This window comes from Sebastes fasciatus, chromosome 9 (genome assembly GCF_043250625.1).
Source record: "Sebastes fasciatus isolate fSebFas1 chromosome 9, fSebFas1.pri, whole genome shotgun sequence".
In the NCBI taxonomy this organism is placed as follows: domain Eukaryota; kingdom Metazoa; phylum Chordata; class Actinopteri; order Perciformes; family Sebastidae; genus Sebastes; species Sebastes fasciatus.
Window position 1 is genome coordinate 21,144,243 of NC_133803.1, and position 12,599 is coordinate 21,156,841.

At 37.4% G+C, this 12,599-nt stretch overlaps 1 protein-coding gene across 1 annotated transcript; it reads left to right on the plus strand.

The window, feature by feature from the left end:
- Positions 1–4,730: 4,730 nt before the first annotated feature.
- Positions 4,731–11,930, plus strand: gpr137ba (G protein-coupled receptor 137Ba). The gene is made up of 7 exons (XM_074646622.1): positions 4,731–5,526; positions 8,688–8,737; positions 8,832–9,054; positions 10,458–10,604; positions 10,854–10,982; positions 11,235–11,356; positions 11,457–11,930. Exons 1-7 carry the CDS (start codon positions 5,152–5,154, stop codon positions 11,575–11,577), a joined length of 1,167 nt encoding a protein of 388 aa, XP_074502723.1. The 5' UTR covers positions 4,731–5,151; the 3' UTR covers positions 11,578–11,930.
- Positions 11,931–12,599: the final 669 nt, after the last annotated feature.

Below are 12,599 nucleotides of genomic sequence, written 5' to 3' on the forward strand. Positions count from 1 at the left end.
TAGACAAACAGATTTGTTTTAAGGGGTCACAAGGCAAATAGGTTAGAGGATGAGCCTTTTGTGGACACTTTTGTGGAGCTACCCTCTTGCACCACCCTCAGGCCAAAACATATAATGGTCATATTGCTGTGAAATTTAGAGGGCACTTTTATGCTGCCATGGCTCCACTGCCTTTTCTTCAGCATCACCCTGAGGGCAAACTTTCAATTTTAGCCCCTCTACGAGTAGGGCTTTAAGATTTTTTAAAGGTTTTTTTCCTCCGTCAGTAGCGTGCTGTAATGAACATTTCAACATCTTGCGGGGATTTATCTCATATATTCTAAACATAGAAAATAAACAGTCATAATGTGTTTCTATTGTAATATGTTTCTGCTTTAAACATACTGGAATTGTCTGGACTGTTGGATTGTATCTCAGTTAAACCCAACATTTCTCGATCTGCTGTTAGCTGCTAATGCTCTTAAATGGTTTCATGTCAAGACTCCCAAATACACAGACAATATGCCACAGATAAAATGTGATATTTTGTCTCAGTCACCATGTGAAAAGATTATTTTTCATTGCAGATTTTGAACCATACTAGCAGTAAATAGTGACTAGCGCTAAGCATTACATTTTTCTGGAGATGGATTTTAAATATTTAGCTGAATACCATAGTATTTTTGGAAAGAGACCATTCACAGGTGAATCAAACATTGCTTATTAATTTCCTTTGTATTTCTTACTTTTTACCTGTCTCATTTAATTCTAGTACTCTATGTTACATTAATAACTACTCTCCCACTTTGGATCCCTCCCAGCCTTTCCATCTTTATACAGTTGAAAGGCGCCACCTTCTGGTCATTTGCATAAAGTTTACATTTGTGGCTCCTGAATATATTCTCCTTAGAATTAAAAGGTTTTCAGAGATTAATATAAATTGATATTATGTACAGTAGATGTATGCCGTCATGATTTGTTCATCATGACTGCATGACTTCTTATATATCTATTTTATACCGCTGTCGATATTCACTGCTCTTAAATGGTGATACAGATTGGGTCCTTGTTGGACTCCTAGTGGCTGATGGGATATTTGAGTGCATCTGTTACCTCTGAGCGTGTTGCCATGGGAACCAGCAGTGGACTGAGCTATGATGTGTCTGTGAGCCTGATAATCAAACTCAAGTGCCATTTTGTCACCACTCTGTTATTTTTCTTTTTATACTCACAGACAAAACGGTTGATGTGGACGATTTAAAGGGCCGGAGCCTGGCTGAGGGAAATCTGGGAACAAATAAGGCATTCGATATTTTCATATTTTTTGCATTTTTTTGACAAAATCTTTTGCTTTCATATCTAAAAGGCTTTGAGATAGTTCTCTGCCATTGTTAAATACACAATTACAGTGTGTCTTTACTGAAAACAAAGATGTGAAACAAAACAAATGAGGATGTCATTGAATTCATTTCTACATATTACACATTAGAGGCCAACTTTCTAAAAAATACTTAAAGGTACAGTGTGTAGGATTTCGCAGCATCTAGTGGTGTGGTTGCAGATTACAACCAACTAAGTACCCCTCCGCTCGCACTTTCCAAGACTGCAGTGACTGTGGTAACGCCGTTCGCCTCACTGCGGCTCACGTTACCACAGTTTCACAAGCGTGTTGGAGAACTATGCTGGCCTTCAGGAAACGTACAAATGTGAAAGACTCTCTCTAGAGCCAGTGTTTGGTTTGTCCGTTCTGGGCATGGATGTATAAAGAGAACTGGATACAGCGTTGGAGACAGGGCCCCGTTCATTCCTATGAAAGTTGCTCAGTGGCGCATGACGACATAATCGCTTGACTTCCGCCTAGAAAAGTACCCGGATCTTGGGGAACAGGGAACATGCGCAGTAGCGTCCGCTCGGTCACATGACTCGGTCACAGGGTCCCAACATCACGCCGTCGTCACGGCTTGCGCTGCAGCCTCGGTCTGGGTCTCAGTCACATGAACGGAGGAAAGGAAATAACTCTGGATTCGGCTATTAGTGCATTTTACAACTTTAAAACCTAATAATTTAAATAAAGGCTATTAGAGTGTTCGTACTGGGGAGTTGATTTACCTAAAAAAAAAATGATCCGCTGAGGTACAGACGTCTCTTTCCCAATGTAAGTCTATGGGAAAAAGTCTTTAAGGGCCCAATTGCTTCACATGACGGACACGGAAGTTGCTGTACTGCCATTTGGCCACTAAGAAAGTTGGGATCAATGACCAGCGCTCTTCCTGGGGGCTTGGTTCTGAGCTACTGTAGAAACATGGCGGACTCTGAAGAGGACCCACTCCCTATGTAGATATGAAGGGCTCATTTTAAGTTAACAAAAACACAATAATTCTTAGTTTCAGGTTAGTTTCAGGTGATTACACACTAATGAAAACATAGTTATGAATATTATATTTTATTTCTGATAATAGATCCCCTGAAATGTTACACACTGTTCCTTTAAAAATGTGGCTTTTTTAAAGAGGGAAGTGCTGTAGCTGGCAGCTTCCTGTCTGGTTTGGTGCCTGGGTGGTGGTGTGTGTGAAAAGATTAATGTACCACTGCAGTCAAAGGTTTGCTAGAGTGACCTCTATCCGTGGCCTTCCTCATATTCACATGCCCCAGTCCTGTGAAACAAAACCCCCAGCTACTACTAACCATAACAAACTTCACTGAGATTTGTGTGCAGATTAGATACGTTTCTTTTTGGATCATAAACCAAATTCTGTTTTTCTGATCAGACCTGAAGTACTCTGGTGATTTTACACATAAAGATCAGTTTATTGGTTATGAGGAGAACTACTCACTACTACTGGAGGAGCTTTCTTAAGTCCAAGAACACACACCTGGTGTTTCCCAGGCAGAGAGGGTTGATTTAAAATGCTACTGATTTTAATTTGTAGGATCCAGTACTCTTGAAGCTTGACTCCTATTTGGGACAAAAAGATCAGAATATGTTGACCTCTGCTGCATTAATTTGACCATTTAACATTAAGTCAAGACTGGATTACCAACTGGACAAAGCGGGCCACTGCCCCGGTGTCCCAGACTGCATCTTGTTCTGGTTGCAGACTACGTTCGCTCCTTCTCACCACACTGAACCTTTGAACCTTTAACCCTCAGAGGCCCCAAAGACTCCAGGTTCATTTTGTGGCAATTACATTGCAGTAATTAGATTAATGGATCAATAAATGTAAAAAAAATACAGTTTTATTGTATAAAATTCAATGATTAAGGATGTTTTATTCATTAATAAATGTGAAGGTACTACTACAAACACTTCTGGTTTATTCTGCCTACTTTTTAAAGATGTTTTTTGGTCTTTTTAATTTGAAAGTTTACAGTGAAGCGAGACAGTGAGAACCAGGGACACTGCGATCACACACAACTCCAACTATACCTTCATTTTGCAGCACTTTTTGTTCTGTAGTAAAAACTCTGAAAAAAAGCTTTATTTATCTCCAGTTCTAATATAGTATTTCAGTCTTTAATGCACTTTTTGTATGATTTACATATCATCTTTCACTGGCAATATAAATGTATATAGACATGTATACGTGCACATACTGTACATAATCATCCAGTCCATGCATATCCATTCAGTATTTATTTCTTTGTACTATTTGTATTGTCTACATTAAAGAACACTTGACTTGTATATAGACGTTGTATTTCATTTTTTATTTTTTATTTTATTGTTGGTCATTGGTGCTTTATATATATATTTATATAATACTTATATACAGGAATTCACATATTTTTCCATACTTATGTACATAATAGTCCTGTCTATTCTTTACCATTATTTGTCCAGCTTTGTTGTCCTTGTCCCTGGCTGTTATTTATATTAAATGTGTAAGTACATTGAGAGAGTTGCATTAAACCAGAGTCAAATTTCTTGTATGTATGTACTTGGCAAATATATCTGATTCTGATATAATATAATATTATTAGTACACATTGTAGGCTGTAACATGTAATGTTTGAATGTAATGTACACACATGTTCACAGCAATTTCTGTTACAGTGCATGGTATCTTCTGAAGTGATTTTATTGTGATATTTTTGCTTGTGCCCCTTTTCGTGTAAAAAAAAAAAAGAACCAATTAAATGCATCAACTGTATTTACTGTAGGCCTGAATACACTGTAATTAATTAAATTAGTTAATTACTGGCTACTAGTTTATTAATTAATAATTTACATTTATTTAGCATGTAGAAACAGCTCTATTACACTGCGCAATATCATTTTCCACTTGTGCAATTTTGTTAATAGTCTGTTTATTGTCAATACTGTATATACTGCTCCTATTTTTATACTTCCTTCTATTTTATATAAATGGTTCATATTTTGTTACACTTTATTTAGCTCTTTTTTTTACTGTGTTAGCTGATGCTTCTTGTTTTTTGCACTTTGCTGCTGTACACTGCAAATTTCCACACTAATAAAGGAATATCTTATCTTATCTTATCTTATTGCCTTGCATTAATTTCACAATAAAATTCTGAATACTGTATTATATTGTGAACATAATTATACTGTAATTTATTGTGAATTATTACAGTTGCATCTTGTGAAATCCTGCAGTAGGTGAATATATGTTGTATAGATTGTTTATGAACTGTTGGATGATGATGATGATGATGATGATGATGATGGATCAGTGCAGAGGGTGGGAAGCCCCCATCCTCCCAGCAGGGTTAAAGGTACAGTACTGCGCGTCAGCTGCAGCGTAAAGCGTCACGTAATGATGCGGATGGGCTGGAGGTCTGGAGGTCTGGAGGGGGCGGAGGCTGGTCCTCCTCCTCCCCGGTCTCTGAGCTCCGAGCTGCGGCTCTCTGCAGCTTCCTGCTCCGCTGCTGCTGCTGATGCTCCCGACAAACAGCCTCCTTCTCATCATCATCACTGATCATGTGCCTCTCTCTCCGGCTGCTGTCTCTGGCTCCGCAGCAGGAAGTTAGCCTTGTTTTCTTCCTCTTTCTGCATCTTTTCGTTTCTCCCTCCACTTGACGACATTATTTATTCTCTCTGCGGCTCTGAAGCTTCTCCTCTGCGGGGACAAGAGAGCCGAGCACCGGGCAGCAGCAGAGGCCGCTCCGGTCCACTCCCTCCTCCTCCGGTCCGGTCCAGGCCACAGCAGGTTCATGGAGGCCCCGGTGGAGGTGGAGGTGGAGGAGGATAAGCCCATGCCTCTGCCAACCCTGAGCCCGGCCGTGCCCCCCTACGTCACCCTGGGCCTCACCGTGGTCTACACCGTCTTCTACTCCCTCCTCTTCATCTTCATCTACGTGCAGCTGTGGCTGGTGCTGCGCTACCGACACAAGCGCTTCAGCTACCAGACGGTGTTCCTGTCGCTGTGCCTGCTGTGGTCGGCGCTGCGCACCGTGCTCTTCTCCTTCTACTTCAACAACTTCATCACGGCCAACAACCTGGGCCCGTTTCCCTTCTGGCTGCTTTACTGCTTCCCTGTCTGCCTGCAGTTCTTCACTCTCAGCCTCATGAACCTCTACTTTGCACAGGTGAGTTAACAACAAGGGGTTTTATTATGTCACTTATCTGCACCTGCCTTGATTTTTTTTTTTTTTTATTATTATTTTTTTTTTAATGCTTTATTTTTTCCCTTTTTTCAAGGCTGTTTTCATATATGCAATCCACTGTTTGTAATTACAACAGTCTATAAACCAACTTTTAAGTAGATAATAATAATAATAATAATAATACATTTATTTATATAGCACTTCTCAAAACAGATGTTACAAAGTGCTTCACAAGACAATAAAAGCAGATAAATAAAGTAAAAGATATAGTAACTGTTAAAACAGAACATCAGACAATAAAAGCAGATAAATAAAGTAAAAGATATGGTAACTGTTAAAACAACATCAGACAATAAAAGCAGATAAATAAAGTAAAAGATATGGTATAACTGTTAAAATACAACATCAGACAATAAAAGCAGATAGAGTAAAACAAATATGGTAACTGCTAAAACAGAACATCACAGAACATATCACTAATAATACAAGTGGTAAAATGGTAGGACAAGTTCATAAAACAAGTATACAGTATATATACATAAATGTGTATAAATGTACACATGCGTCCAGAAACGGATGTGTACATACATATATTTATACCCTTCGACTTAAAGGAATGCTATCCTAAAAAAAATGTGTTTTCAAAAGTTAGATGAGCTTACAGACAAACCCATCAAGTACACTAGAGAAAACAACCTCAACATTCAAAACCAAAACAAAACCAAGAAGAGAAATAACAATAATAATGATGACAAAAAGAAAGAGTATAGTTAAAAAAACAAAACAACAAAGCAAACAAAAAAAAACACATAAAAAATAAAACACCTGCACCTGTTTTGAGTGTAAAAAGATCTGATTTAAAGTCCTCTTCCACTCAAATATGTGTGTTTTGCTTTTTGCTGCTTCATCTGGATGTTTGACCTTCACTGTGCACAATGATGGATGTGCAGAGTTTGACACTAGAAGAGGGAAAGTTTCTGTTGTGCTCACCTTAAATAGGAGTTTAATAGCAGGATTTTGTGACATTAGAACCAGTTTGGAAGTCAATATGCAACTTACACATCTATGTGCAAACTTGAAACCTCCATAAGACTCACGTAATTTTTAATTCTTCTTTTTATTTCCCATTAAAATGTAAAATAATTAATTACTTTGTAATTTAGTCCATTTATTCATAGATTTATTATTATTATTTTTTTTTATTAATTATTAGATAAATCAATTTGTAAACAAATGTATTAATAGCTATTTTAATTGTACAATTAGTTATTAATCAATTAAATGCTTTATTACTATTTACATGACTCTTGTGGTCCTCCATAACAGATAAAATAATAATAAACAAAACAGGAGAAACTAATAATAATAATAATAATAATAATAATAATAATAATAATAATAATAATAATAAAAGTCAGAAAAAAATAATAAAATAACTGAATACATTATTATCAATTCATAGGATATAGTAGACAGATAGCTGATAAATTCATGTCAGAGGATACATTATACAAACACCAGGCAACTGCTGAGTGGCATACTGTAGGTACACACATGCAAGACTTTAGACTTTACAATGAGGTCTCCTACATCTTGAATCCAGATATTAAACTTTTGAAATAATAAATATTTGCATATTCATGGGTTCTGTATTTTTCGACAAGCCTGAAAAAGTAGATGTAATGTTTTAACGAGGTAATTGAATTTTTATTAGACATAAATTATTATTCCAGAGTATTTTTTATAGATCATAAAACATGCACACACTGCCTTCATGTGAACTGTAGTCCCTGAAACCAAAATAACAGTAATAACATGAAATCAAACAGTAGCCTATATGATCATTTAGACATAGAGAAATTAAAAACATTAAACTAGGACTGGGCATTTGGTTGAAATTAGTATCACAACAATATGAAGAATAGTTTATAACTAATAATTATTTCCCACTATTGATTAATCTGTCAATGAATTATCGTTATATTAATCACAAGCTCCCTGATCTCAATGTGGTGTTATTAAATGATTGATTTTGTCCCATCAACGAACCAGCGACTGTTTGATATTTTTGCTTGAGAAAGGATTACTTGATTATCAGAATTCATTTTCTGTTAATCAACTAATCATTTCAGCTCTAAATGTGAATATTTGTTCCAATACCAACACATATCTAGGTATGTATTGAATTATATAATCATCAAATTGATATTCACAAAACATTTAACGACTAATTTAGTGACATTTTAATTACAATGTTTATTAATATTATACAATATTTTGAATTTGAAGAATTCATCAAATCAATAATATGATATGATAACATAGATATCAACAATAAATTATTGCCCTGCTGCTGCAGTGAATACATGTGATATGAAGCTCTAATAGATACTTATATTAACAGTACTGGATAACAAGGACCCTAAGGTTTCAACTAATGATTATTTTCATTGACGATTAATCTGTCGATTATTTTCTCAAATGATTAGTTGTTTGGTCTATAAAATGTCAGAAAATGGTGAGAAATGTCGATCAGTGTTTCCCAAAGCCCAAGATGACGTCCTCACATGTCTTGTTTTGTCCACAACTCAAAGATATTCAGTTTACTGTCATAGAGGAGTAAAGAAACCAGAAAATATTCACATTTAAAAAGAAGCTGGAATCAGAGAATTTTGACTTTTAAAAACAAATTCTCATATTGATTATCAAAATAGTTGGCGATTAATTTAATAGTTGACAACTACTCGATTAATCGCTGCAGCTCTAAAGGACCCTTTTATATATTACCCTTTGCTACACTCTCATTCAGATCAGCTAGACAGTGAATCATTCCTTCATCTGCTTACTTAGTCCAAATATGAAATAACAGCTTCCCTGGCTTCTCCGTCAAGCTTATTTTTAGCATAATCCTCTTGTTCTGATTTGAGTCACAGTTTCGAGTTTAGAGCGAGGTGGCATAAAGCATTACAGTACATGATGCGGCCCGGTGCTGCTGTGTGACTACTGTGTATGCAAAGTTCAAAACTCTGCTGTGAGGTTCCTGTTTCAGAAGAAGGTTTCTGTTTTTTGAAGAGCGAGAATAGAGAAGTGAAAGTGGGCTGCCCACATAGCAAGACGCAGTAACTGATGATTTCTTTTCACAGGTTGTTTTCAAGGCAAAGTCTAAATATGCACCAGAGCTTTTGAGATACAGGTGCGTGCATTTCATTTGCCATTAAATTATATTTTTCTGAAGAACTAAAAAAAGTATTTTTTGGGCTGAAAATACTATTTTCCCCGACCCACAGGCTGCCGCTGTACCTGCTCTTCCTGTTCATCAGCCTGGTGTTTTTAGTAGTGAATTTAGTGTGTGCCCTGCTGGTGAGGATGACCTCTGCAGAAGCCCACACCATCGTGCTCGTGAGGGTCGCCATCAACGACTCACTCTTTGTCCTGTGTGCCATCTCGCTCTCCTTGTGTCTCTACAAGGTCGCTAAGATGTCACTGGCCAACATTTACCTGGAGTCCAAAGTAAGAAATACTTCCCCGTCCTATCCTGTGTGGCAACGAGAGGGAGAAAACAGTAGAAATGAAATCTGAGTATAGTTGTAGTTACACCCTCTGGGATCAACACAATAAAAGTGTTTTGTTTCATAGTTATTTGTGTAACTGACATTAAAATGTGCTGCTAATAGCACCCTTGTGTGAAGATGCACCTCTCCACGTAATTTATGCTTTGCACATGGTGATGGTTTCCTAGCAACTCAGTGTCGTTCTTGTGCATGACTGGTTGTGCACCCAATTCAACTGTTATTAGGCCATTAAACAGGCGTTATCAGTCGCTATAAGCACCATAGACGCCTACTACGTTGTGGAACTCAAAAGCATCACATTCTAACACGTAAAACTGAACAAAACGTCACATTTTGAACACAAGCAAAAAGGCTTCTGCTACAACTTTTTTAGCTTTAGGCAACAAAACTACAATTTCTTTAGGTTTAGGCAACAAAACTACAACTTCTTTAGGTTTAGGCAAAGAAAAACAGTTAAGTTTAGGGAAAAACATTGTGTTTTGGGTTAAAATAACTAGGAACACAAAGAGAACTACACATTGTTGGTTTCACACAGGATGCCAACTCTGGTCTTCTAGGTGACAACCCTGTGTTTTGTATCCCATCCATAGCCCCGACCTACACCGGAAGGTCATCAGTGATCTACCATGTGACTAGATGATAAAACCTACTAGTGGGTGTAGTAGGCCCCTATTGACCCCACATCTATGGGGCTTATAGCGACTGATAACGTCTATTTAATAGCCTGACAGCTGTCTAATCGGCTGGTTGCCAACGAAATGAAAGGTCACACCTGACACCTGAAATTCAAAATGTATTACAGCTATTCTTAGCTTCAGTTTCTATCTACTTTCTATATGAGTTCACAAAATGTTTGAAGTCATTTGTTCCCCGAAACTGAAATTTTGTATTTCCTTTGGTGTAAGTATTCGCTGGGCTCGTCTAAGCACAAATGTGAAGTCAAACCGTTTGGCTGAAAAGTGACTTTTTCTTATCATAATATATCTAGTATTTGGGCACATGTAACTACTGTTTTTGCAATATACTCCGTAATATTTTAGGAATAAACAGTAGTCCCATGTGCCCAAATACTAGATATATTGTATGATAAGAAAATGTCTGTATCTCAGAAACTACAACGAGCACAATCAAGTATTTGGTATCTATGAACTCATAAGTTGAATATCAAGGATATGCACACATATACAGTGTAAAAAAATATTTCATATGGAAAACATTTAATAAACTCAATGTTAGCGTTTTTGCTCATTTAAAAAAAAAATCCTGACTTAGATTATGTTTAATTTCCCCCTAAAGATAGATAATATGTAATTTCTTAATGACACTCTTCAACCTGTGCAGGGGACTTCAGTGTGCCAGGTGACGGTTATAGGAGCCACCGTCATCCTCCTGTACTCCTCCAGGGCCTGCTACAATCTGGTCGTCCTGGGACTCTCTAACAAGAGCATCAACTCCTTTGACTACGACTGGTACAACGTTTCAGACCAGGTGAACCACCGGAGCTCGTAATGACTTAATGTTGAAGAGCATGCTTTTTTTTCTTACAGCATCTGTTGATTGTTCAGACCAATTTATGTGAGTTATGGCTGTTATGGGAGAAAATGGAAAGACTTTTTTGTTGCCTTATTGGTGGTTGTTTCCCTTGTGATGATTGCGATTAGGAAGTACAGTTCCCTCCATCTCTGGGTAATAAAGTTGGCTGTTTCAATAGTGAATGTGTTGTGTTTTGTTTTTCAGGCAGACTTACAGTCGACTCTGGGTGACGCTGGCTACATCGTCTTCGGAGTGATCTTGTTTGTATGGGAGCTGCTCCCCACGTCTCTCGTAGTTTTCTTCTTCAGAGTTCGGCAGCCCGACCTAGACAGGGTGAGTCAGGAATCCTCCCAGGGGTTACAAGACGAATCAGAGGGGTCACAAGATGATTAATAGGAAAGCAGATAAATCATACCGTAGTTCAGCTACACAAAATGCCTGTTTCTGTCTTATATAATAATAATATTACACAGTTTTGTCGGTTCAAGTTAAAATGGAAAAATCACTTAAACTCAAAAGCAAATAATGTGAAATACGGTCTAAAGGTTTTAGAATGTAAGATAATACTTTATGCTTGTCCTGCAGAGTGGCTCTGTGCTTCCCGGTCACGTCTTCTCCTCCAGGGCTTATTTCTTCGACAACCCGCGGCGTTATGACAGTGACGACGACCTGGCGTGGAGCGTCATGCCTCAGAACATCCAAGCCAGGTAAAAAAAAACAAGATCTAAATCACCAAAATACTGTTCATGAAGTAGCAATGTGGCAAAAGATTCAGAGAGGTTTAATTTAGGATGTTTGATTCTCCAGTCTGGCTGCTGACAATTACGAGTGGGGGAGCCAGAGCAGCAGCAGCGGCATAGGCGCCTACATCGGAGGGGACGACAATTACCACCTGCCACTTCCTCCAGAGGAGCTCAGCCATTACTGACCCGTGGATTTGTTTTTATATTTGTATATTTTTGCACATGATGGGGCTGAAATTCGCCCTCTACTCGATACATTCATTCTTCTATTTTGTCTACAGAAGAACTAACTGACTTTTCTGACAGTATGTGAAGGTCCACTGAATTTTGCACACTCCTTGTACAAAGTGATCTAATTGACTGCTTTTAAACATTTTCACTGTATAGTTTATATTGAATTACTGCTTAATATATTTCCTGACTTTTGTAATATGTACTCTGTAATCACTATTTTATGTACCGTGTTCTTTTTCATACAGATGTGTTTATATAGAGATATCCATTTAATTCATATTAAAACAGTTTAAATGATGTGAAAGATGCAGTTCATTTTTAATAATGCACCAATACTATATTTATAAACTGAAAGTAGGTTGCTCATGTTTTCTTTTGTATATATTTTTTCTAATGCCTCATTTTTAATCTTTTAGGAGCACTGTACTTCACATTTCTCGACACGGATAAACAGACAGACAGACAGATACTTTATTGATCCCAAGGAAATTCAAGTACTTCTTTACTTTAAGATTACTTCTGTATGTGACAAATATTTGAATCCTGAATCACACTCAAATAGGTTTCAATAACACTATTTTATATAACATAATTACTCTATAATTAAGTGCTAATGGACTAGTAATTAAGACTACTGGATAACATATAGGTTCTGGGGCCAACTTAAAGAGGACATATTATGCTTATTTTCAGGTGCATACTTGTATTTTAGGTTTCTACTAGAACCTGTTTATATGCTTTACTGTTAAAAAAAAGCTAAACAAAAGCCCAGTCTACTCTGATTGGTCAGCTGGCCCACTCTGTTGTGATTGGTCAACAGAACCAAACTCTTCAGACTCCGCTCTAACTAGCTTTGTTTGAGGGCGTGCCAAACTAGCCGCCAGGCAGGTATTATGCAAATGTGTTACTTGTTGACATCACCACGTTACGGACGAAAAGGCGGGACTTCAAGCAAGGCATTTCAGGCAGTTCA

What these genes read in the sequence shown, in the direction of transcription:
- gpr137ba (XM_074646622.1), top strand. Translation starts at nt 5,152, where the DNA reads ATGGAGGCCCCGGTGGAGGTGGAGGTGGAGGAGGATAAGCCCATGCCT. An exon ending in TGAACCTCTACTTTGCACAG is followed by an intron (nt 5,527 to 8,687) that starts GTGAGTTAACAA and finishes TTCTTTTCACAG; the next exon opens with GTTGTTTTCAAGGCAAAGTC. An exon ending in ACATTTACCTGGAGTCCAAA is followed by an intron (nt 9,055 to 10,457) that starts GTAAGAAATACT and finishes CAACCTGTGCAG; the next exon opens with GGGACTTCAGTGTGCCAGGT.